We start from the raw sequence: 26,302 nt of genomic DNA on the forward strand, positions 1-26,302 counted from the left end.
TTGGAAACTGATTCATTTATAGTGAAAACTTTTTTAAAACGAGAAAAACCCGACGTTTCGAGTTCAGCTCCGATACTTCTTCAGGAGTGACTGCAGGGTACCAGAGAGCATCAGTTTATGTTTGTAAGAAAGTTATTGCTCTTAGGGGTGATGCAACTCTTCAAAATTTTTTTTATTAGTAAGGTTAACTGATCAAAATTTAGTGCACTTATTCGTTTTTTTCTGAAGATTCTAAATATTCAAGCAGATTTTTATTATCTGCATTAGAGCAAAATATACACAATTTCTGGGAGTGTATTCTTGCAGTTCGGTGCTTTTTGGCGCTTTTGCTTTGCAACATGTATAAACAAAGTGCGTCAGTGGCAGGACTGCCGAAGAGCTGGTCTAGTCGATGATGCCATTTTGATTGTATTATTGGACTTCTGATGCAAGTACGAGTGAAAGATATTTGTTTCATAAACTTTATAATTGTTGAGAACTAGAATCTGGTAAACAACATCATAAGAAAATGTTGTTGGCTAGACCAGTTTTTTCGCAATGTTGCCGCATACTTTGTGTGTTTCACGAAGAGAAGCTACCAAAAATCTCCGTAAAAATATGCGATAAAACATTGAGAAATTTGCATAGCCTTTGTTCAATGCAGCTTAACTATTATACGTCTGCTCATAGATTTCTAATCTGCAAAAAATAAAGTGTATTAAATTTCATTCGATTCACCAATTTTTACAAAAAAGGTTTTTTTTTTCAATACCCATGTCTTGCCTTAGTAATTATGTTGGTTGTGTCCCTTTTTCAGGGCTAAGGTTTTGGGAGCTTCGCAATTATTTCAAGCTTTTCTCATTAGATTACAGGCACAACATAAGTAATCCGGTTTGTTCTAGTGCTAACGCAAGCACCAGATTAGTCGACGCCCGGTGTCTGCGCCTGCTGCTATCACTGTACAGCCAGTATGGCTTCTACTCAAGTTTATATTTTGGTGTGCACAAGTTCGCCCAGTAGTGTTTTTTTTTAATCTGTGGCAGCTTGTGTTCTTTGTGCTTCGCCTTCACAATCACATGGCAGTAAGCATAGTTTAATTGCATCGATTTTGTTGATACGGTCATGTATGGCCAAAACCTAGTTAATTTGTTTCGGATTAATTGAGGCACGGGGCTCTTGCGTGTACCTCAGTGTTAAGAATTGTGGCTTTTACACATGCTTCTATGCAAAGAAGGAACAGGGCATATTCATGCAGGAAATAAAAGTATGTTGACATAGCAGACATCTGTTTGTTTTCTTGCTACTCAGACATCTGACATTCGTTTAATTTGGACAATTTTTGTGATCCTGGGGAATTAGAATTAACTAGCTTTCACTGCATTAGATTTTGTAATGTATACTGAAAGTTGTTAAAAAATCTTTGTGATTTCGAGTGCACGTTTTTGACTTGTAATGCCATTTTCACTCTTACATTATACTGGTGTGCGCTCCTTACCTACAGCCACCCCGTCAACTCCTAACGGCAAGAAAGAGCTTGCCGAGCAGCAAAACGGCATTGCGGCCGCCAGTGTGGACCGTCCGTCACCTGAAGAACTAGCCAGAGCAGCAGCCGAAGCCAAAGCGGCCAAGGACCGGGAGTTCGAAGAGCTGCTCAAACTGAAGATTGCTCAGAAGGAAGCCCGACAAAAGGTGAACAGCGTGACGCTAATGGGAAATTGGAGTGCATGACAATGTCAGTGGTGAATTCTGGTAAAGTCTTGCGTGTACAGTTTTCCTCCATGTTCTGGTAGTATGTTTACAACAACTGTGTTTATTTTTGTGCAGTCCCATGAAGCAACGTAGGAGCTCTGATGTATTCATTATCCTTGGTAGGAGTCCACCTTGATGGTACAGCGGTGACAGGGCTTGACTGCCCACCCGAAAGTTCTGTCCTAGCGGTAGCAGTCACATTTTGATGGTGGCGAAATGCTAAAGGCCTCTGTATTGTGTGATGTAAGCATGCATTAAAGTGCACCTGATGGATTAAATTTCTAGAGCCCTCCTCTATGGTGTGCTTCATAACGTTATTATTGTTCTGGCTTGTAAAAATTCATTAATGAATCTCTGATTCGATTTTAAAACATACTGTGATGTCGTGGAACATTCATTAATGTGTGGTTAGTTGTAATATCGCGTGTTCATATGGCCAGCAATAAAATAAGGTGGGAGCTGAATTCATGTGTGCCACTGCAAGCAGGCGATGTTTTACCAGTTGAGCTGTGATGGTGAATCGTGTTTTCACGCTCCTGTTCTCTCTCATCTGGTGTGCAGAAAAAGATGGAAGAGCGGAAACTGCACGCCCAGTTTCTGACGGAGTGGAACCGTCCCCGGGACGACCTGGAGTGCGACGACCTTCGCGAGCTGCCGTCCTTTGTGCCGCTCCGGTGCGCCATTCCCCCCGAGCACTTTGGGGACCTCATGGTGGTTCTCGAGTTCCTCAGCCTGTTCGCGCAGCAGCTGGACCTCAAGGACTTCTTTCCGGCTGGCGTCAGTTTTGGTCAGTGCAGCTTGCCCCAAAAATATGGTTCATCATCTAGATGCTATACTTATTCTGAGTCGTCACTGATCTTTGTCGCTGTCCTCAAACGGTGCCCAATCCTCGGTGCCGTCAAGCACATTTGATAGGCCGCACTTTAAAAAAAAAAGCTGTAGTAACACATATCCCGAAGGAGTACGGCCACTAGCGTGGGTCCGGTCTTAGCGAGCCGCAGGGCACGCGTTAACCGTCGCCGTGGCGAGAACACGATACTGCTCAAAGCCGCAACACTTTATTGTCTGTGGCAACACTAAATGCAGTACAGCCCATTGCAAAGGCGCGGCGGGAAAGCAAATGGGCTTACCCACACCACAGGCATAAAAGTACTACACAGGGTGCCATGAGCACGTCTCCGCGGTAAAGGTGATCCACGGAGACACCGGGATCAAGGCCTGGTTGCTCGAGCGAGGGCAAAGGCGCTCGTGTTGGCTTCGGAGGGAGACGGGTCGGCGTAGCTAGACCACGCACTAGGACACCGTACCACCCTTCGGCCGAGCGTTCGGAGGGGGGGGGGGGGGGGGGGGGGGCAACATAAAGTAAGCGTTCGCCGCGGGCGCAAGGCGCTGTTGGCGAAGTCCGAACGAGCCCGGCAGGGGGCTGACGGACAGAAAAGAAAAGCGTGCTTACCCCAATGTCGTCCCTGAAGAGGTCTCTCTGCCGGCTCCCGACGCAGCGCGCGAAAACCGTCGGGAAACTCCGCGCGCGGCGCCATAGTCAACATCTGCTACCGGGTGAGGAAGTTAAACGTCACTGTTCCCCCAGCGCGGCAGACAGCAGAGGAGCGGAGACGTGTCGGGACATGGGAACGGGAAAGAGGCGGCAAAGCCCGCGCAAAGGCAGCGGGCCAGCCTCAATTCCCACAAAGTGCACGATTAAAGTTTCTGGGGTGTCATCTCATGCTGCAACCATGTGGCCCGTCGGTGTCAGCTAGTGGTCCCTAGGCGCTTAACCAGTCTGTGCATAATCCTCGCCTGCGATCCTTGAACGGCTTGTGAATGCACGCATCAAGTGGCTGCAACTGGCCCGTCATTCCACCTGGTATCATGACGAGGTTGCAGCATTGAAGCTGTTAGTCAAGTGCCCTTGGTACGAGTTCAGCACAAGGGGAGAGTGCTCGCTCAGAAAGACGCCTGGACGATGACGCCATACGACATTCAAGCACTCCTAGACCATGGCTCTGGTTGTCCACCCGTTCTCGTTGACCTGCACAATTGCGCCCGTGTGCTGTGCAGTACAGTATCGCAGTCGCACTGCTTTTCATCGCCCGCCGAGCACACCTTCACTTCCATGGCCTCTTTTCAGAGACCTGTACGTCACAGGCGTATCGAAATACACCGGCGTTTGATCCGCGTTACTGATTTGGCCTAACAGATATGCTCTCGCTTATCTCTTCCAAAGCACAAAACACTGGAACTCCGGCAACTTCTTTTCATAGTCAGCCAGTAACGTTTAAGTGATTTAGGTGCGACAACAGAGGCTGAAGCCGAAGCGCTTCATGAATTTCTGCAGCCAGCCTCGGCAGGCTTTGAAGTCTGCTGCTGAAACACCGTTCTCCCCTGAAAGCTCTTTCACCTGGAGCACTTCCGTTCTCACTGGAAGGGCAGCTGCTCACTGCATACGTACAGTTGGCCAATGCCGTCTTCATTTCACGGTGACGGCTTTTCCGTCAGCCAGAAAAAGCCATCCTCGTTGTGGCGCATGTGAAGAGCTTCTCCCGTGGGCCCCTCCAGCGACGAACATCCTTTTCGTCCACTCCAAAGTCCCGCCAAGCTTGAACGTTGAAGCACAGCTCTGCGGCTAGGACAACTTTCCTTTTATATGCGGTGCTATAATAACTATGCCTGTTTGGCGCCATTGAGCTACGCTACACAAACCCACTCGAAGCGAGACTCGAATTGACCAACGGCTCGCCGTAGCACTCGCCACAAAGATAAAAGTGGCGGCCACGCGGGCGTACTTGATTCAATTGTTGGCTCAGCTACAATACTGTCTAGGTGATGCTAGTTTTGCACCACTTTCTTCGGTAAGAAAAATAGCACTTTTTTCAAAAATCCTTGAGTACTAGCCGACCCCGTAGTTTGATACAAATCCCGAAAAAGCTATTGGCCCAGATTCGAATAGATATGGTAACTTTACCTTATTCCTGGTTAAAAGCACCTTGAGTAAAGGTTATTCATTTAATACGTGTTCATGTGTGTGTCATATGTGTTCATGTGTGTGTCATGTAATTCAGCACTGTGTTCATGTGTGTGTCATATGTGTTTTTTGCCACGAAATAATTTCATAAAAGTTCCCATGCAGTCCCTCATCATGGTCATTTTGCAACATTAAATTACTGATTTACTTGTAAGAAAGTACAGTATTCACCAGTTTTTCAACCGGCAACGAAAATCTGTCCTGAACGACACCAACGAAGACGATACATGCTATTTGTTTCTTGGTGCTAGATGGCCACACTTGTTCATGTTAGAACATTTGTGTCTCGGCTTTCATTTTTTTGGCACTTTTCATTGTATTATCATACAAGGAAGCCACATTTGAGTGATCTTTTTCCTCCCAATGAGTGAAATAAAGGAATATCATTTAATAGAAAGAATGATGCTGTTTTTATTCAGGAAAAAAAAAAAGAAATGTTATACAACTTGAGTGAAGAAAAAGTTTTAGTGGTTTTGGCACTTTTTTTTTGTCATAGAAGTGTTAACTGTGAGTATGCTCTGTTTTCCTGTTTAACGCCATTTAGCCCTCAGAGGTGACTCAAGGTCTTGAATTGGACTCTCTGGAAGGGTTGTAGACTTGTCAAGATCTCTGAGTGCAGCTTTTATTTTACGATCTTCCCATCCGTATTTTGTAACCATACAGGATGGCAAAATGAACAATTTATACTTCAGTCTCGCCCTCTTGACAGGCGTATTGCTTGGCCAGAGTGTTTCATTTATTCAATTGGAGCTAGTAGCTGCAGAATAATAGGTCAAGGCTGTGCAGGGAGACGCAGCTGTCCTGTCGGTGAGAGTGCACTGGCAAGCTGCTGTATCATGAATTCTCATTCCTCGCATCACACATTGTCTCTCCAGACCTGCTGGAGCGTGCCCTGACGGAGACAGACGTACTGGGTCCTCTGAGCGACCTCTTCCAGCTGCTCCTCACGGCCATCTTCCGCACACAGGAGGAAGAGATGGAGGCTTCCAAGGGCAAGCATCCACAAGGTGCGTTTTAAAAGCAAATTGTGGTGTACCGTATCAGCTCACATATTATCAGCATATCTAACTACAAATCGTATCAAAAAAGAAAAGGTGCCTGTGTATTGCGAAGCCATTCGTGCATTGTCGTTTAAGGCTGTTTTGTGAAGCCAACTTCCCCACCGAGATTCGCGAATGGCTCACACTTCAGCTTTGGATCAGAGCCACCACATCGGCACAGTGGTTACAGTGCACAGCTGCTGACCTGAAAGACGTGTGCTTTCAGGTCAGCCTGTTAACTTGCTGCAGCCGCCTCTTCTTGACTGTAAGGTTTTGTTTCCAGGGGAGGAGAGTTCAGAAGATGAGGCTGAAGAGGAAGAGACCATCCGCAACAGAGGTCGTGGTGCCCTGCAAGCCATTCGCAAGGCACAGCGAGCCGCGACGGCCGTGTCACAGAAGCAGCAGCAAGTGCTTGGTGAGTCTCATGTTTCTACTGTCGAACTCAGCTACAAAGAACATCGCTTCAACTAAATTTCCACTAGAACGAAAAATTCACGATTCCCCGTCATCAGTTCATAGGAGTCAATGCATAAATATTGCCGCCACAACGACCACTTTTTCTTCGATCGTCCCGTTTCAACAAAATTTTACGACGCAATTCCAGGCTCAGATACTTATTGCTATGCATTAAACCCAATATTTAACATTTAGATACATTTTCAGAGCCTGAAAATGCGTCGACGAAGTCTAAAACATGCGTTGTCACCTCCAGAAATCGCCGTTATACCACCGCTGTTCAGCAAGCATAGGCGCCGCCATTGCCCGATAGCGATGGCAATGAGACTGCCCTGCTTTTGTTTTGCCACTGGCTTGCTTTTGAGCCGCAGACGATCCGAAACCGAAGCTCAGTCGCTCAGTTCATGGTTTCCTTCTCGCAGCTGCTGGGTGCAACCGCGACACGATGCCTTTTTCGATGGTTATCATTATGTTCGCGCTTGGCCAGTGCGGTAACTAATCAGAGCGGCTCTTCGTCTGCATTATCAACAAAATCAGCTAGCCACGAGTAATGGATAATAAGAATGGCATAAAACAATGCAAAAGTCGCTGCTCCACGGTACACTGCCTCAATCTCGGCGTTGTCGGTTACTTTTGACGGCGGACAGTTGCTAGTGTTAACGTGTTTGTGCGACTGTTTGGTTCGTTCATGAAAGCGGTTTTAGGCATTGTTTCAGGGTGCTTTTCACTATGGCCTCGCTATGTATGGGCGAGAATCGCATCGTGATGCTGCTGGGAAGGAATAGGAAGCAGGTGACTTTTTTTGAATTTTGCGAATAAATGATCCTTTATTTTGCTAGCTCAGATCAGTGATATTTTTTTCGATTTCACTAAAATGAAATTTTAGCTTCAATGAATTGTTTTCTGGGCCCCAATAGTTTCGTTGTAGCGGGGTTCAACTGTACATATGTTGTCAGCATTCTGTGAAAGAGGCCTTCAATAGACTCGAGTAGTGATGGCATGAGAACGGTTGAAACAAAGACCATTTAGGTGGCAATCAAGCGCACTTGATGCAGAAGTGCACTAACACCACCCCCCTCCTCTCCATCTCTTTTTTTAGGCTTGTTTGAATGGTGAATTTGATGTTTGAAGTAAATAGTATTTTCGCTTGAATAACTTCCTATCGAATTCGAACAGTGTACCGTAATTATACCGTATTTACTCACATAATATGTACACTTTTTTTTTGGCAGATAACCGATGCAAAGTTGGAAGGTGCGAGAATTACACGGGGAAAACGTTCCGCGAGAACGTACAGAACAAAAAACAAAACGAAGTGGCCGCAAATTGTGATTCTCACGCCAGCAACTAACTGCAAGCTTTGAGCAGTACTAATTAAGACTTATCTCAACAATAAAAGCACAGGTTCAACACAAGGCAAGATTTGAGACACGATAGGCGCAAGCAGATAGTCTAGAATTAGAATGTCGTACGCAAAGCTTTTGGGCATTGCGAGCGTAGCGTTAGCGTTCATCACTCAACAGGAGCCCGCAAAAGGTTAGTGTTTGACGTCAGTATTGTGCTGATGGCAATTTAAGGGGGGGCGTGGCAATGAAAATTATATTTGTTATTTATAAAGCCAAAGATTTAAATTCGGCATGCAGATGTAATTTGTTGTGCTGATATCATAACTGAAATCGGTCTTGGGCTATCTAATACAACTTTTGAGTTACAACACTTGATAGGCTCTCATTGTCATCCCCAAATTAATGAGCTAATTAGACACAAGTTCGTCAAAACTTTTGCATAAGGATATTCACAAAGGTCTATTTTGTGCCGTAATGCTTATTGGTTTATTTTTAATATTTAAATACCGTATTTACTCGATTCTACCACGCCCTCAATTGTAATGCGCACCTGGTTTCCACAATGGAAAAAAAAAAGTAGGACATTGATTGCAACGCGCACCCATTTTTCTCGTTGGCCCACACGATCACACCACTCGGGAAAAAGACTCCTTTCGGGAGCGTCTTCCGTTTGTTTAAATATGAGGTACGGGGGAAGCTTGTGCCTATCTGACGTGCAACGGAGGATCGCCGTCACTCTAGTTTTACCGTGGCCCGATGTCAGCACGCGAACTTGTTTCGCCCCCTTCTTCTTGACAATTGTGGTGCCAGGCATGTCGAAGTAAAGAGGCGTCTGATCGGCATTCCCGATTTGCCCGAGCAGGGAGCCGTTGTTGTGCCGCAAGTGTAGGACGAACCTCTGAAAACTGAAGCTTTGCTTCGTACTCCTCCAGCAACTTTAGGCATATGCCCGTTCGCCTTCAGAGGGAAAAGCCTTTCAATTTCATAAAGTTAGTTAGCCAGCACCTGCTCGCTTTAAACTGGCTTCGCATTAGCCCTTTTTCTAAGGCTAACTGCATAGCTTGCACTTGGAGCAGTTCTGTTGCCACGGGCCGCTGTGCCGCTCGCTCTTCAAGCACATACTCGGCGAGCAGCTCTTCAATTTTCGGAAACCGACCCTGCTGCGGTCCACTGAAGCCTTTACGTTGATCTTCTTTGCACGCATGTTTCGGGAACTCCGAACGACTGCGATGCAGCCCGATTTCCATTCGTTTCGGCCACACGCGATGACTTTTCTTTTAAAAGCGGCATTGTGGTGCACTCGTCGAGTTTTTGGAGTCGGCCCTTCCATGCCGTCGATGCTAATGAACTACAAGATAACGACCTCCTTAGTACACGTACGAAGTGCTGCACATGAGAAACACATAGGCAGAAATGGCCAACGCGCCATGCCGACGCACGTAGGGGGCGGCCATTTTGGAATGCTGATGGCAATAGAATGACCGTATTCTTTTTTTCTTTTTTTTCGTACTCGATTCTAAGGCGCATGCGATTTATGAACTCGCTTAACCGGAAAAAAGGTGCGTTTTAGATTCGAGTAATTACGGTAAACACAGAAATGTTTTTTTTTAATGCCCTGGACATATTGTTTTACCAACAACTTTTACAAAAAGCCAATTACAAAAGTCTGTATGATGTGCACACAAATATGGACAGCTTTACGGCACTTACCAGTGTCTCACAATTTAAGTGCGGAAAACGGAATGGCTGTAGCTTGATTTGCTGTGAAATGGCACAGGGATGACTGACAGCAACTGCTCAAAAAATGAAAGCTGCGAAAATGGAGCTCAAAGAAATCGGAGCTAGAAGCTGATAAAACGGAAGTCGGAAAGAAGCTGGCTTTATTTTTTATTGGGGAAATGCGGTATTGATTCTATCTTGAGCTCCACTCTGTCTTCTTTATGATGATGCAAATATGGTAACACTGTGCCAAGGGAAAGCTTCAAATTTGCATTTTTCTATGCCCAATTTTCACATAGCCTTTGATGACAGCCCACCAGTAAAATGCTTGTTTCTCAACTTCTACTACTTATTTTGCTCTAAGATCACACTATGATGTAAAGCATGGTCTCAGTATTCCTATTGCCACGTCCCCCCTTAACACAGAATCGTCTGCAGTTGCCTTCTCACAAAATCAAGTTTACCATCCTCCCAGTCTTGGGCGCACGGAAGGCGCAGTGCGTCTTGGTTACTTGCAGCTGCCGTCACCAGTAGCGAACACAACGCTTGTAGACTCCGAAGGGCCTACCGGTGGCCCTGTTGCAATTTGGTGCATGATCAATCACTTTCAACTTGAAAGCAGCCATGTAGCTTCCGTATCGCCCCATAACGTAACATTACGGACACAACGTACAAACCACGCTGCAATGCGCACTTGCCACTTTGGTTTGGCTTGGATTGGATTTAATCTCTGGGGAATAGATTAAATAAAATATAATTGAGATGATGATGGAAATGGCTGTGCTGCTTATATACGCGTGACCTTGCTAGCCAATCACACACATTTGCCAGCTTACAGCTTCGCTGTCCCAACGATTACGCAAGGTGGAACTGGCTTTAAATTTTTGGTTGTTTGCAGGTTTGAAGCTGAGCAAAGTGACAGTGGATGCACTGTCACTTAGCGAGGTTCTCCGGCTACACTTGGCTTCAAGCGGATCGCTGGACGTCGGCCGGAAAGTGTTCAGCGGCTGGTATTCTCAGGAAGAAGACCCAGGGCTCTGGTTTGCCACTGAGGAGCCCGAGATCATGGCTCGCCTTAGTCGAGGAAGCATTTACGACTTGGACATTGGTACGTTGGGTTTTTCAGAACTGCTTTCCTGTGACGTTTAGGTAGTGTACTGCTCCTGAGCTCAAGAAAGCAGGTCAGGCCATGGCTGTAGCATTTTGATGGGGTCAAAGTGTAAAAAACACTCGTTTGCTTAGATGTAGGTGCTTGCTTAACAACCTCGGGTGGTGGAAATCAGTGCAGAGTCCCCAGTATTTCATGCCTCTTAATCGCATTGTTTGTGGGGTCTCGAATTGGTGAGCGAGCGCCACACTCTTGGAATGAACGGCCACAGTTGACACGGTCGGTACAAACCAAACAACCACATACACTTATTTAACTAATCTATACCGACGATATCGTCCGCCGAATGATACATCAATCGTGATCAACCCACTAAGACATCCCTACACATAATTTCCATACACTCCAAAACATGACAAACACAATAACTCGACAAAGACAATAACACACCGAAGGCGACGTCGCCAACGCTTGACTTACCGCGTGCCCCCCCCCCCCCCCCCCCCCCCCCCGGCGCGCTGGCCGCGGTACCATGCGCCGAGGACCCACGCTCAAGACAACCGTTATGCGCAGAAGCGACTCGCTCAACCCTCACCTGCCACCAAGGCTAGCTTCCGCCAGGGGTCGTCGCCGGCGCTACCACTGTAACAACCATGATGATGATAGTGGTTGGTGCTCAATACAATACGCCACCCACCACGTGGTGGTTGTCACCCTGAAATGCGGCTTTTGGGCGAGACACGTGTGCCACGCGGCGCAAACAACTTTACAGGGGCTGTCAGCACCCCCATATGTTTTGACACGTAAATCCTTGATTATTCTTAGGCTTTCCTCAAAGGAATTGTGTTTCGTTAGGACAGTACGTGAAACTGCATTATTGTTTAATCACTGATAAAAAATACCGGCACACAGTTCATCGCTGTTTGCACATGTGCGAGTAGCAGTTGCAAGGTGTACTTTGTTATGATGTTGGATGAATGTAGGGACAAAGGCTTGTAGGTTCTATTTTGGAAAGTTATCAGAGTGTGCCTGGGAGAAAGGATGCAGCGTAGAACCAACTAGTACTAATATTTAATACTTTGGGTGATCCTTGTTTTTCAAGGAACAGAGCTGGCGTGCATTCCACAGGAAGCGGCAGCATTTTACTGGAGATTTTTTTTTTTTCTGCATTTACTTATGGCATGATAGCTTTTAAAAAGAATGGTCTGTGGGCTTAGTATATTTCTTGCACAAATTTGCTCCCGCCACGTGGACACCTCGTGCGCTTGCGTTACCCTGACTAGTGAGCGTGCATTAGTGAGCGTGCATCACCCTGACTAGTGAGTATCCTCTGTATAGTGCATTAAATTTTAACATACTTCATGCTTCCGAACTGTAGCCCTCAACCCTGCCATGCTGATTGTTCTCTTTGTTTGGCTTTGGTTTTCTACACTAAACTCCGCTGTGCAAAGGCAAGTTGTAGCAACCTTGAAGCCATAGTGTTTGCTAAAGTTAACTGGAGCAGACTCTGGCGCTGCGATCGTTCAGCGACCATCAAATTAATAGTACATGGATTTGCTTTGTCTTCGGGCTTGCGACCCTCGAACGCACTTGTGGATTGTGTATTGCTGTGTTTTTCGTTTCAAATGGAAGAACAAACGGTTATGAATTTCACGAGCCGATTTGAAATGGTGAGCCCTTTAAGGTTAAAGTAGTGAAGTGCAACTGCGGAAGATTTGTCGATTCTCGTTTTGTGATACAGCAGCCCTAACCCACGCGAAGCCAGACAGAGCTGAAAGTACAAAGGTTAGAAAAATTCATGTACTACCCATCATCCCCATGCTCGCTGAAGTTGTGTGTGTTGCAACTCCCATAGACACTAGCGCCTGGGTTCCCTCAAGTGTATTTATAGGAAACCCTGCGCTTAAAGCAGGTGCGGTTGAAAATGTGGGTTCCCGTGGCATAAGACTTTGTGTTGCGGCATTCTGTGCGTCTTTTGAAGATCTTGCGATTAATTGATACTTAGCAGGGGTTCAGTGGAAGCCTATGTCCTTTTTGCCCCTCTTCTCAGGGGAACGAGTGAAACTTCTGCGAGTGTTGGTAGACCAGCTCCTTGCCATGGAGTCCTTCCGTGGAGTCATCGAAGAAAACCTGATGAAGCTCAAGCAGCTCAAGCAGGACTTGCGTCAGATCCGGCTGTCGGCGAAGCAGCAGGAGGAACCCAAGTAAGTGCAGTACTTTTTTTTTTCCGCTCTAAAATCACAAGCATATATACCAAGCATATATTCTTCAGTCTAATCTGAACATGTTTGTATTTTTGCAACATATCTGTATGATGTTGCCCCTACCTTGCTCTTCAGTAATATAATGCCTGTTAGCTCCTGGCTAATTCAATTGCTTTCCATTGATCAGAGAAATCAACTGAGAAATCAATAAACTGTTTGTATTTAGCTAATGTGGCTACCACTGTATTTTTTTTACTAGGATTTCCTAGATATTCTTTGTTATTGAACCTACAAGTAGCCTTTGGTTACAGGTTTGACAAGTGTTTATTTCTGTATATAATGTAAAATAAAATGCTCCTTATTCATGAGTTGGTGATTCATCATGGCTTGAAATATGGAGAACTTGTCCGTGTCTTAGCTGTCCCTGTCTACGGTCGTATTTCAAGCCTTCCTGATCTAGCTGAAATTACTGACAGAGTGGTGCTTGACATTTGCTGAATTACTTGCGAGTTGAGCACACTGCTAAGCTCAATAAAGAGCATGTGAAATTTTTGGTCACAGTGACTATTTTGACGACTGTGAAAATGCAGACACTCGCATGCTTAAATGTCGTTCCATCATGAAAGCCTTAAAGTAGTGAAATTTATTTCTGTGTCCATATTGCTACGTGACGATAGGGACTAACTTCCTTTTTAGCTTGAGTATTTTTCAATTTTTTTTTAAGATGCATGAACATGGTGTGCATATGGAACTAATTCCCATCTGTGTTGTAATTGCAGGAAAAAGAGGAACCAGAAGGAAGGGGCATCTGAAGCAAAGAAGGAAGGAACCGATGGTGTTGAAGAGTGAGTCTGCACCTGTTGATTAAATGCATGGTTATCCTGTCACCTAAACGTAGTCTCCGTACATTGGTTATTACTCATTTTTCTTGGGACCTTGGTAAATACTTGTATAGTGTAATTTCATTTTGCCAGAAACAGAACACTGTTGAAGTATTTAGTCACATGCATTGGCTGCACTTGTCTGTACGGCCAGGATCAAGTTTGAAGTTGACTTTTTATGTTGTTCGTTACAGAGAAATGGCACGTTACAAAAGAATGAGACATGATGTAGTTGAAAACATGCAACGTACTCGGCATTGCATATTTCCCATCATCACATTGTCACATTCTTATACTATTTTTGTTATCCTGCAGCAGTAAGGTAGAATTTGTCCCTATTTGCAAACTCTTGATTTCTCACAGAGATGCCAAGGACAAGGCATCGACTGACAAGTCCGAGAAGACCGAGCAGAATGGCAAGGTCAACGGCGTCATTCCCGAGGCTCTGAAGACCCCACAGCAGCGCAAGGAGGAGCAACGTCGGAGGGAGGAGCTTGAGCGGAAGGAGCAGACCCTGAGGAAACAGGTGGAACAGCTCCAGTCTTTCTGGTCTCTACAGCCACTGGGCGAGGACCGCTGCCACCGACGCTACTGGCAGTTCAACGCTCTTCCTGGTCTCTTCATCGAAGACAACGACCTGTACCGTGGAGCCTGCATACCTGGGGGCACTCCGTTGGTCCGTTGTGAACTTCCGAAGCACCCATCGGTGACCTTCATGGAGGCGTTCCTGCTTCACAACAAGCGCAAGCGCGGCGACAGCGGGGACAGTGCGGCACTCAGCGACAAGGAAAACAAGGAGGCAGCCGCGGAGCGCAAGGCCCTGCACGCGGCGGAGGGAAAGGCGCAGAAGCTCTTGTGTGACTCGAATCCCAGGGTAGCTGCGGGTGCTGGCGGCAGGCGCACGTCGGTCGAGTCGACGGGCGTCATGATGAACGGTCTTTTGGACCACAAGCGGGAATTGAGTGTAGTGTTAGACAAGGTGGACAGTGTTGTGAACGAACTGGCACCGACACATCCGGTGAGTGGTGCGCACCCATATGGGTCGTGCTCGGGTAACGCTGTGACGTGTACGGTGCACGGTGAGGTGGCTAGGAACGCCATGCCCCGGTGGTGGTTTTGCCGGAACAAGGAAGAGTTGGCTGCTCTAATTGGTGCCCTCAACCCCCGAGGTTTCAGGGAGAGCAAGCTCAGGGCCGTGCTCAAGAGGGACCAAGCCGACCTCGAGGCAGTTGTTGCCAAGTGAGTGTGACTTTCCATTGAGGCTGTCTTCTGCAGGAAATCACAGTACAGACCGCTTATGACCCAAGTCGAGGGAGTCGTGAATATTCGCACTATAAGTGGTACCGCACTATAACGAGAACAGACTTTTTCAAGGGCCGCACTTGCGCTAGACATGTTAAGCATGCAGCCGCGTGTGTCCGAGAATCGATGCATGTGATGTGTGGGGCTTATCACCATTTAAATTTTCAAACCTTAAAAAATAAGCTTGACGTCCTGAGTCACGCGTTGCCAACGAAATGAACTTGGGGGGGGGGGGTCTAACAAAAAAAAAGCACCGTCGCAGAAATTCGCTGACTACTTCTAAAGTTGCCTCGATTTCGCGCATTACACAATAGAAACTATGTCGAATGACGTCCGAAATTTCACGTGCTGAAAGACGCCAGCCATTCGATTTCACAAGCGTGCATGCGATTTCAAGACATCGCAGTCGAACTGCGAATAACCATTCGAGTACTTCACAGGCCACCCTTGCTTTTATTAATGACATAGGTATATTCTTTCCCGTCAAATGCAGCCACCACAGAAAGTTTCGTTGATTCCGTACCTTACCGCTACTTAAATAGCTCGCGTCCGCTACTGCAACGTAAGCAACCCTGATTAGGCCTAGCACGCTGTTCAGGATATTGCGGAAAGTTTGTCCACGACATGAAGATCCATCGTTTAAAAGATCGCACTCAAGCACTGAACCGAGAACAGCATTCCTGATAAATACAAAGTTCGCATTCATGGCTGGATCAACAAACACCTGCTGAGCTTATTTGCAATGCTCACAGACTATAGGTGGTGTCCTGTGCAATCGAAGATGGGTGCAGGAGGAGGGTCAACCCATGAACTCGCATAAGAAAAGATAGGACGCACGGACGTATGCCTCGTGCTGCTTTGACCAAGTGAACTCTAGATCGTCAAATGAATAAATATCAGACCAAAGTACTTTCCCAAACGATAGAAACTGCTTAAGTTTTACTACCTCGTCTTTTATCGCAGTGCAAAGGGTGGTGTCAGTATGATCGCCCGTGCATCAACGATGCCTTGCGTAATTGTGTGTGTGCTACAGAAAACTGCGCAAACTAAAATTGATGTATGAACTGAACGGCACTCCGAGGTAATTGGTACCGAGCTCGCCTGATGGGTTTGCCGCAGTAGTAGGCCGCTAGCAAGTAGCACACCATCGTGGCTGCACGAGACCAAATGTTTAGTGGGGCTATAGTTTCCAAACATATTATGCAACGCTGCTTCTTAAATGGAGCACAAGCATTTAACTTTCTGCTTGTTTCATAGCCATGCTCAGAATCTACCCGTGCACAATTCATTGCACTCGTATGTGGCAGGTTCCATCAGCTCATTCGAAACAAGGATATCAAAAAGAATACACACATATTATATATTTACGCAATGTGAAAATTCCTCGAACCACAGCGTTATACGTAAGGTACCGGTGAAGTGCAGGAGAAGTTAGCAGAGAGGCGTAGATTGTGGTCGTAACTCCACATTTTATTGCTCTAATCATTTCGCTTTGCTGGTAGAGCGTGAGCGTGTTTGCAGCATGCGGCACTCCATAATATCCACTGTAATTGGACTACATGCTATGCACAAGAATAACCATGCTTTTATTCACGGCGACTTACAAAAGCGAATCACGGCGACTTACAAAAGTGAATAAACATTAACGCACGAGGGGATGTGAGGTGTAACTCTCTCTTCGTGAGTTAGCAGCTGATCGTTCGTCACTGTCACTCTCGGTGCATTGACAACCTTCTATGCCCAGTAAATGAAAATCCTCGTCACGATGGCTTTTTTCACCATCACTGCTGAAAGCGATCTGTGGTGTTCCCTCTGCTAAACGACTTCGACAACACTAACAGCCCATTTATCTGGGCGCAGAGAACATTTCGCTCTGAAGCCCATTCCAAGTGAGTCGCTATAGGATTGCTTGCAGGGCGCTGCCATTTATAAACAAACGTATAAAAGCAAGCGATGCAGCGTTGGCCATGGTTCTGAGAGCAAATCGCGAGCCTGCACGACTTTCCGCCTAAAATGAATATTATGTAATTCGTGCACTACAAAAGCACTGACGAATGCTATGCGCACTTAAAACAAGCAGAGCTTGAATTGCAGTCAGATTAACACATTTAGCTAACCTACTTGACTACAGAAAATCTCTCAAAGCTTGTATGTGTACTCTGCGGGCTATAAGCAATCGAAAGCGTGAGTTGCCACGTATATTCATGAAAACTTCGCTTCTCACTAAAATGAATCAGATTTATCGTGTCACGGACGGTTCGGTTTATTCATTGATGCACGCTACGTGCAAAATGGTTAGTGTTCGTTTCTTGCTAACGCTTTAACACCGAGGCTCGCACAGCCGAACAAGAAAGTGTCTGCTGCCTGACCATGCTCGAAAAGATCCTCCTGAATTCCGCGTGGCGGCGCAACAGTTCATGGGCGTTGCCAATAACGTAGGCAGCGCACCGGCAGCAAAGGGGAAAAGTCGCGTCATAACGCCGTAAATGGTTTGAAATTTATGAACGAGGTAGTAAACGCAGTAGTATCTGTAGCAAGCTCGATGATGAAGACCTTTTACCAGGCGGAAAGCTGTTCAGTCAGTTTACAAGGACGGGATCGCGTGTGTCACGTTGAGCCACGCTAACGATGCGAGTACACAGCAACATTGGTGCCGGTGCGAAGGCTTGTTGCCGTGGCAACTGCCCCTCTTTTTTTCTTTTCTTCTTTCGCTCGCTTGTTCACTTCGCATCCCCTCTCCTCCGTAATAACCTCGTCGCTCGCTCCCCAATGGCGCAACCAGCGTGCCACCTTTCAGACCGCATTCGCTACCGCATTTGTCAAAGATTTTCCTTCCGGCAACTGCGTTATAAACGGTATTTCAGCCTGAAGGACTGGACAATAAAAGGTATGCATATGCATGGCATTTTATAGGAGGGTAAACGGGATCCATCTTGATACGAAGCGCAGCCACTATTACAACAATCAAGATGGATCCTTACCAACTGGCCCGATACAATTGTTTATTGGGTAAACGGGAGTCGCAAATGAATGCTTTGTAACTGGTTCTGCACTATAAGCGGTTATGTTATAAGTGGTCTACTCTGTATTAGAAGTGGGAATTCGCCATTCTATTTCGCCAAAGCCACACAAAGCTTCTAAGCCACAGAGAAGTCGAAATATAGTTGTGGTGTTGCAGTTGTACATAAGTCTTTTTCAAAACGGTGCCATAATTGCAGCAAGCATGTGTTCCTGCACAAGGACTAATAATTTCTTCTTGTGTATCACATATCAGGTGCGCATTGTGATACCGCAGCCAATGCTGGAAGTTCTAAAAGGCCTGGAGAAAACAGGCACCTGTTTTTTTTTTTTAACTTGTGGTATTTAAGAAGCAACTTGTAGTGCTGCCCCTTTAGGCTTGATTTATTGTGGTAGCATTCTAAACCTTATCCAAGCAGTTGCTTGGAATGTCAAGAAATTATTGGAGGTAATGGCCCTCTAGCGGAACTCTGGAGTACCACGTGCCTAACATTTACTGTCAAATATGTTGCATGTGCATTCACCCTTTTTCCAATCGTAGCAAGGAGGAAGCCTTTGGTGCGCCTTGAAAATGGCTTTCTCTCTTTCTCGTTTTGCCAGGTGTCCTGGCCGTAAGTTAAATCCAGACGTAACATGGCCCGTAGAGGACGAAGGGGAGGCCGAGGTGCGCAAGTCATCGCGCCTGCAGTCCGGACCCAAACCATCGGTTATGGCTGGCTACCCATCTCGGCTGGCTCAGGTCTATGGATTCCGGGAAGCACTGCTCGACCTGGAAGAGAAGCTGTACTCTGGCAGTCTAGGCATCATCAAGGCACGTGTGTTCTTGCTTTTAAAAGCCAAGCTCTCTATGTGAACTTTATTGTGCTTTGTGAGTTGTAGCTGCTGTTGACATGCGGAAGCTAAAACTCCTGAATCAAACCAGTCTGCCGTAAAAACAGGCCAACACTATCCTCACTAGGCCGCAGTCATGCATGTGTGCCTGCTTTAACACCAGAAGTTGAAGTCTGCAGCATTGGGTATTATTCTGATTGTACTTTCATATTTCGTTGCTGCCTGAGTTGATAGTTGAGGACAGAGGTCCAATTCTCATCCACAGGGATAGTAATATCGATTGGGAAGAAATAAAATGACTGTGTACTTCTATTTAGGTGAATGTTTCTGTATTTTTGGAGATTTGCCTTTTTCTTAAATGGCCAAAAGTGATACGAAGCCCTGTCTACAGCATGCTTCATAATATCATAGTTTTTCATATGAAACCTCAAAAATTTTGTATCTGTGGTCATTGCTGTAATGGCCGCCTCTCATCATGTGCTGATTTGTCTCCGCCAAACAGTTGCTTGCATGCTTGAATATGTGCATTCTTTTTGCTGTATTTCTTCTACTGTAACACAAGGAATGACTTTATTGCATCCAGGAAAAAAAAATCCTCAAAAGTAACGCAAGGGGTGACTTCTTCTAGTGAAAAAAGAAGGCAAGTAATGTAACGTGATGTGAGCTGAGGCTTGAAAAAGCACATTTTTTAAACACTGTTTCAAACTGTGCTATTTTGCACCAACCCACGTGATGGCATTCAACTTCGTTCACGTGGTGCTCATGTGCCAAGCGACATCAGTCGATTTCAACTGTATTAGTTTAACACCCACCACAACAAGGCGATTGCACTGTTTTGTCGGGAAAGCACAAACAAGCTGCTCCAATTCGAAGTGGCGCCTGTGCTCGTGCCTGCAAAAGAGTTTTGGCTGGAGCCACCACTTGCATATGGTCACTTCAGTAATGTCTACACATTAGCTGGATTGATTTCTTCAGCTGTCAAAATAGCACGCTTCTTGAAACGGGCGTTGTACTGAGCATGACAAGTTCCCATTGCAAGGAAGAGCTGAAGGTCAGTCGAAACATTTGAGAGGGCAACCAGAGCCACCAAGATCCCCACACACACCAGCACCTAATGGAAACGGAGAGTAGTGAATTCAAATGGCAGAGCCAGCATTGTTGCCAACATATATTACAAAAAATGGCCAAAACCGTACTTCATAATTGGGCGCACCAGTGCACTTTTCAGACTGCAATATTGATGCTCAGTTGTAGCGTGAGGGTCTACTTCAAAAAGTAATAACTTACAAAAGAAAGTTCATGTTACATTTCAGTAAATACAGTAATATGTTACTTGTAACATAATCACGCCACTGATCGTTTTTTTTTTAGGGAAATGATGCCAATGCATAGCTGTACGGTGCCCCACCCTTTAGTGTTCCTATTGTTATTGTTGTCATTGTTATTTACATTGCAGGTTAATGTTTATTCAATCATACTTGTTAAATGTGAGTCTCATTTACGGGCACAGGATACTGGCGGTAATCCTTCTTTACTTTGCTTCGATCTACAAATTCAGGTTTTTCTTCAGTGGGCTCAACAATTTTATTTTACTAAGCTTTATTGTGTGTCATAACAATTTTTTTGTTCCCATTTTTTTCTTTGATTTTTTTAAAAACATTGTGCAGTGTGTTCAAAGTGTATGTTTTAAACTGTTGATATTTATTGTTATCTAGTCTCATTCTTGACATGGGGTCTAGCTGTAGCATCCGAAAATTGATTAGAGCTTTTATGCTATTTTGCCTCTCATAGCTTTCAATTGACGGGTAAGTGGGCATACTAATCATTCCTATTTCTTGATCCCTTGCGCAGGTTGATCGGGTCCTATGGAGAGAGAAACTGGATGCCCTTTTGGCGACAGTCGAGGCAGCTGACAAGGATCAGACAGAATTGTAAGTGCGCTCCACTTTGAAACTAGTTAAGACTGTCAGTAATGGTGCCATAGGCGTCTCTGAGACATTCGCTTTAGCAGAGTAGACTTGTTAAATGTGTAGCAGAAGGTAGAAGAAGGGTACTGCTACATCGAATGACAAAAACCAACTGTTTTATTCGAAGCCTCCTGCGTGCCGCCTCGCACCTGCATCCACTTCGTTGTCGTTGCTGCGCCGGCACCAGCAGCATGCAACAGGGCCCCCCGCCGTGTAGACAGAGCCGCAGTCAAAACGTGTCGATTAGACAGTCCTGGTCGAACAGCAGAGTAGCGAAGGGGTTTTCAGTTGTCTTTTGCACGTCGGTGCTGCAAGTGGCGTAAAGGGCGGGTATCGCACAAGGACGTTTCATCGGGTGTACTGAAATGAAGCTGATGTCCCAGGTTCGATAGCTTTCTTTGAAACTGAGCGGGATATTCCATCAAAGCTTCGACAGGTTGAGCCTTCGATTGAGCACATGAACATGCCATTGGGGTGTCAATCTGCGTGTGCATGTAGCAGTGAGACATGGCTTGTTTTGAAATGGGATGCATCGATCGAAGCACAGGCAAGAGGGCGAACAGAGGTGAAAAAACGCTGCTGCGCTGGACCCATATTGACTAGAAACCTCGCGTCGTCCTTGACCTCTGGGCAGGAGCCTCGCGGCGGTGCTGTGGGGTGGGGCTTGGCGTTTGTCGATTACAGAGAGCTGTGCAGCTGCGTCTAGCTTTTGTGTGAACACGGGTGCATCAGGTGATGTTGAAGCTGGCTGACCACACGTACGACATGGTGGGCATACGGCAGCGCTAGCAATTGTTAACTTCTGAGGCAATGCTTCTGGTAGAAGCTTACTAGAGGCCCAGTTGTCCAGCGGGTATCCCGTTCACACGGCTGGCGAGGAGGGATCCGAACCATCGGCAAGATTTTGTGCGGTGGCGCTGGCATGGCAGTGTCTGAAGGCACGGCTGTTTGTTCACTTGACGGACAGAGATAAGCAGCTCCGACGAGTTTTCGAATGGCCATTGGCATCGCGCACATCAGCTAATGATGTTGGCGATACTTCACAGAGTTGTGCTTGTAGACATAAGCTGGCGTCGGTGATGGCAGGTGTGGGAGAAGCAGTTGGCGTGAGGGGGCACTCATCCGTGCACGTGATGGTCTCATTGATGTCTTGGGTTTGTCGTCGAAAACCATGTCGTGCAATGGCTGTTGAATACAGTTGAATCATGTTTTCCTATGCGTTTTTAAGTTGTTGCTTAGCAGCTTAGCCTAGGAAAGTTGATGTTTTTTACTGCGGCTCAGGTAACAGCTGTAATGAGCAGTAGCTTGTGGTGATGAAAAAAAAACAAAACAATAATAATACAGTCGATACCGGACACATCAAATTTGGATATATCGAATTGTTGGCTATATCGAACAGTTAAAACATTCTCTTGAACTTCCTATGCAAAAGTATGAGACCGGTGCACCCATATATCGAACGCTGCGCTGCGCTGAAGCCCAGAAAGTGCATTTTTCCTGGCAAATATTGATCAATTTTGGGTTGCGTTCTAACAAGTTCCAATTCTTTTTCGCGCGTAGGCGACGAAAAAAACGCGTGTTATTCTATCGCGCTGATGTGGTTTGCTGCGCGGCACTTGCTACATCTGTACATTTGATGCGCGATCTGCAGGTCTTAGCCCGCGGACATAATGTTTTCCAAAAGACTGATTGCCAAAGGCACCGAAATGAAAATGGGGAATAACCCCCGGCGATCACACTGCAATGTTTGTATGTGCTTCGCATTCCCTTCCTTGTTGTTAGTGCACAATGACATGCAAGCCTTGAAAAGCATGGCCTTCGATATGTGCTACCTTGTTATGTATTTTTAGTATTTTCGGTTTCAAAACACACTTTTTTTTTTCTGCATTAATGTCGCTAAAAGCAGCGGCTGCCAGCTACAAAGCCATAGTGACATCGATATCGCTAACGTGTTGATGGTGAGAACTCGGACGAACTCGGCGTTGCGTCTTTTGCGTTTTGTGGTTTTGTGCACCTCTTGCCTCGTTCCTGATAAATCCTCATTCGGGAGTTTGACTGAACGTTGACCCACACGTAGCGATAAAAATTATGACTGGCTCTTGGAGTGATGTCAAGTGAAACACTATGTTGTAAACGTTCCTTGCGGGCCAGGTGATGACTTCGGGTGCATCACGACCGCGAACAACGGCGTATGGTGCCTCGGTGAATTCTGCGACTTAGCATTTCTGGGCACCATCTCGGACAGTAGCGACTTCATCGGTACAGATGGCGATGCTGTTTCTGGCTGCATCGATGCTGAGATTTCGGCTGCTGTTGCCGCGGAAGTGTAGCCGTGCGGTTATGATTGCGCCAACACCTTCGCTGCCGCCGCTAACCAAGCTTTTGCTGCGCTACAAAGCTTGCATCGGCGTTCTGCGTCAACCAACGTTGTGGCCGAAGGAGCTAAGTTCGCTTATTTGAAAAGCTTTAATGATATTAAGGATGACTGGAACTTTACATGCGCGCAATAAGCAAGAAAAGTTTACAGACTAAATAAGGTGTCGTAACCTGCAGTTCGCACCTTGTTTTTGAGCGAAGGCCTTAAATATGCATATTTTGTATTTCGAATTCTCGATATTTCGAACTATTTCGCGGTCCACTACGAGTTTGATATTTCCGGAATCGACTGTAATCGCACTTGTTTAGCAAGTGGCTTTGTGAAAATGTAGTGTAGCTGTGCTGTGGCAATAATTTCAGATTTCACAACAGCTATTCGAACTTTCTGGTCATCAATACACCTCAGTGAACTTTGGTTTAATGATAGGTTTTAAGGTATTATAAATGTGGGCTTGTTGGTCAAAGGTTGTCAAAAGGACCAGCGCACAATCACAGGACTGACAAAAAAAAAGTGCAGCACTGCTGTGGGGTTCTTTTTTGATGGCATGATTGTGCACAAGTTTTTCGATAAAGGTTGTAACAGTATTGAGTCGGAATGTCTGTGGGCATTTACCCCTTGTTTTCTAACATAAAAACAAAATTTACACAAGGATGAGCATAGAAGGATAAGACTGAAAGTGTTAACCACAAACTATCAGGTTGTGTTTATTGGTAGCACATGAAAGGAGAGACGAATGCAACTTGAATGAATGCTGGTTGATAGTTCGCACACCACTTGTTCAGTTTCGGGCCTCTATGTCTAGTCTGTTTTCTTATGCTATTGTTAGTCAGCTGCTTTATCAACCTGTGCAGTTGGAAACATTGTCGGCCCTGGGGACAACTGCAGGAAAAATTTAAAACAAATGGGAAGCATAGTTACAGATACAGTGCACCGAAATCTCAGTATAACAAACACGGATGCAAAGAATTGCTGGTCACATCAAAGTAAATAGAAAAACAATCTTGCCATAGTTTTACAGATATACGTCTATAACAAATTTTCAGATATACACTTGGACCTCGATATAATGAACTTGGATATAATGAGTATATCTGTTATAACAAAGCAAATGAAAAATAGTCTTGCAGTAGATATAGTGTTAGAAATAAACCGTTACAACGAAGTTTTAGATGCAACGAACTTATTTTCATGTAAGATGCAACTTTGTTATAGTGAGGTTTGAGTGTAACAAACGTACTTTCTTGTCAGATGCAAGTTAGTTTTAGTGAGGTTATAGTGTAGTTATAAGAGAGTCTCTGTGGACAATTTTATATTTCACATGTCTGAAGGGGTAATGAAATGTTAGTAAAATGTGTTAATGCCATTACGAGCCAAAGTTTCTTCAACCGCCACTGGGTAAGAATTCTCCGCTGTTACGAGCGAGCATTTCAAGCGTCGTTCGTTTTCCCAACTTTGAACGACGCTTTGATGGTTGTGCACTTTCTGAACATTGGCGTTGTTCAAGTTTTTTCTTTTTGTTCTTTACAGAGTAAAAATTGCATCCACATTGGACTACGAGGCTGAAGTTCGTTTCCTTTCACAAGCGCTACTTGACGTCTCAATGGGCATCGAGCCAAAGTTTCTTCAACCGCCACTGGGTAAGAATTCTCCGCTGTTACGAGCAAGCTTTTCAAGCGTCGTTCGTTTTCCCCACTTTGAACGACGCTTTGATGGTTGCGCACTTTCTGAACTTTGCAGGAGAGTCTGAAGAACAGCGTAAAAAACGGAAAGCTGTGGAGCTCGCCCGCATGCAGAAGAAGGAAGACGGGGAAGGTAAGATATTAGCGTTCATGCTTTCATAACAATGTTGACTGTTCAAAAGTATGAATGAAAAAAGAGGAATTTTTCTTTGTTAGGCACGACATTAATGAGAAACGTACTGGGGATGTGATTTGTAGTAATTAAGATATACCTCATTTACTCGCGTAATGACCCCCTCCCTCCCCAGAAGAGTTGACTCCAATAGACCTCTACCGGGGTACGTCACAGCGAGTCATTACCGGTGCACGTGCAAGGCGGTGGTTGGCAAAACACTCCCGCCGGTGGCTGAGTGGGGTACAGTCGCTCGGTGCTTGGGGCAATTTTTTTTGTTCTTTTTGAAGGCTTAATCTTCATTTCACAGTGGCAACATTAGCTGTGGTATGTGTCGGAGAACATCTAGGTGTGTGATGAAGTGCGTGATGAAATATTCGCCGTGCTGGCTAGCTGTTTATCTGAGAGAAGGGAACACACGTGGCGGCCAGTGCGAGGAACAGCGCCATCGTCTTCGAAAATGTGCAGTGTTGGCTGTGGCGTGTAGTGTGCCTTGAAAGACATTGACAATATTGGTTCCCCTTTACGGACGGTGAAACTGGGAATATTGGCATGGTGTGTGCAGTGTGAATAACGCTATGCGTCCTGTTTGTGAAAACACTGGTATTCGTTGTGGGCCGGCTTCAGTAACCGGTTGTCGATGGAACTTCGCAATCCGACATTGTGGTCGAGGTAAAAATACGGTTGACGTGATCATCTGCGAGTGGGTACATCTCAGCATATGCGCAGCGTGCAGAAAAAATAGAAATGCATGATCTCCGGGTGATATGTATGACCACGCATGAGCTATAAGCATGTTGTAGCGTTGCCGAATCTACCTATACGCTTCACCACGGCTATAACTCGTATTATCGGATACCTAATACGAGTTAATGGAAACAGTGGAGATTTTAGTTTCTTATCTACTGTGTACTTCTACAGCTCGATTCTTATGAAGTGACAATTTGCAATAGAAGTGTGTATCATGCCTAAAGGAGCAATATAGGTACGAAAACACTTTATAAGTGTTTCTTACGTCAAATGCAGCAAGGTAACTGTGCCAGATAATATTATATATTATTAAGATGTCGGGTTTTACATCACATGAATTTTCACTGGGTTATTGAGAAACACAGCGGCAGAATTTCACTTTGATTTTCACGAGGATATCTTAACCTCAGCCTAATTCATGGCAAGAAGTGTTTCTCTTTTTTTTTTCATTCATCTGCAATCAGACTTTTGGGCAATGAGTGAGAATCTTATTCGTGACGTGGCGCACAGCAGCTCAAGACCATGCTGCTGCCAATGCTGTACCTTGTTTGAAACTACTTTGCACATGCCACGATATAAATTGAATAAATTTACATTCATGCCATGCAAATATTTCTCAAAGTGCCAGTAACCGTGTGCATTCAAAACATTCCCTTTTGAAAAAAAAAAAAAACGGATTTTTTTTTATGGCTGCCATCTACG

The 26,302-nt window shown here is 45.5% G+C and overlaps 1 protein-coding gene across 3 annotated transcripts in view; it reads left to right on the forward strand.

The window, feature by feature from the left end:
- Window positions 1-26,302, forward strand: part of Acf (ATP-dependent chromatin assembly factor large subunit) — a 60,062-nt gene that overhangs the window by 21,879 nt on the left and 11,881 nt on the right. For all 3 annotated transcript variants that reach the window (XM_075867517.1, XM_037418261.2, XM_075867518.1), the window contains 12 exons: window positions 1,481-1,668; window positions 2,290-2,515; window positions 5,626-5,757; window positions 6,074-6,205; window positions 10,210-10,419; window positions 12,470-12,623; window positions 13,403-13,468; window positions 13,868-14,743; window positions 18,425-18,635; window positions 20,507-20,586; window positions 24,527-24,636; window positions 24,737-24,811. In XM_075867517.1, coding sequence (XP_075723632.1) covers window positions 1,481-1,668; window positions 2,290-2,515; window positions 5,626-5,757; window positions 6,074-6,205; window positions 10,210-10,419; window positions 12,470-12,623; window positions 13,403-13,468; window positions 13,868-14,743; window positions 18,425-18,635; window positions 20,507-20,586; window positions 24,527-24,636; window positions 24,737-24,811 — 2,460 coding nt within the window. The remainder of the gene's footprint in view (window positions 1-1,480; window positions 1,669-2,289; window positions 2,516-5,625; window positions 5,758-6,073; window positions 6,206-10,209; window positions 10,420-12,469; window positions 12,624-13,402; window positions 13,469-13,867; window positions 14,744-18,424; window positions 18,636-20,506; window positions 20,587-24,526; window positions 24,637-24,736; window positions 24,812-26,302) is intronic.

The sequence above is a fragment of the Rhipicephalus microplus genome, chromosome 6, assembly GCF_043290135.1.
Source record: "Rhipicephalus microplus isolate Deutch F79 chromosome 6, USDA_Rmic, whole genome shotgun sequence".
Lineage (NCBI taxonomy): Eukaryota > Metazoa > Arthropoda > Arachnida > Ixodida > Ixodidae > Rhipicephalus > Rhipicephalus microplus.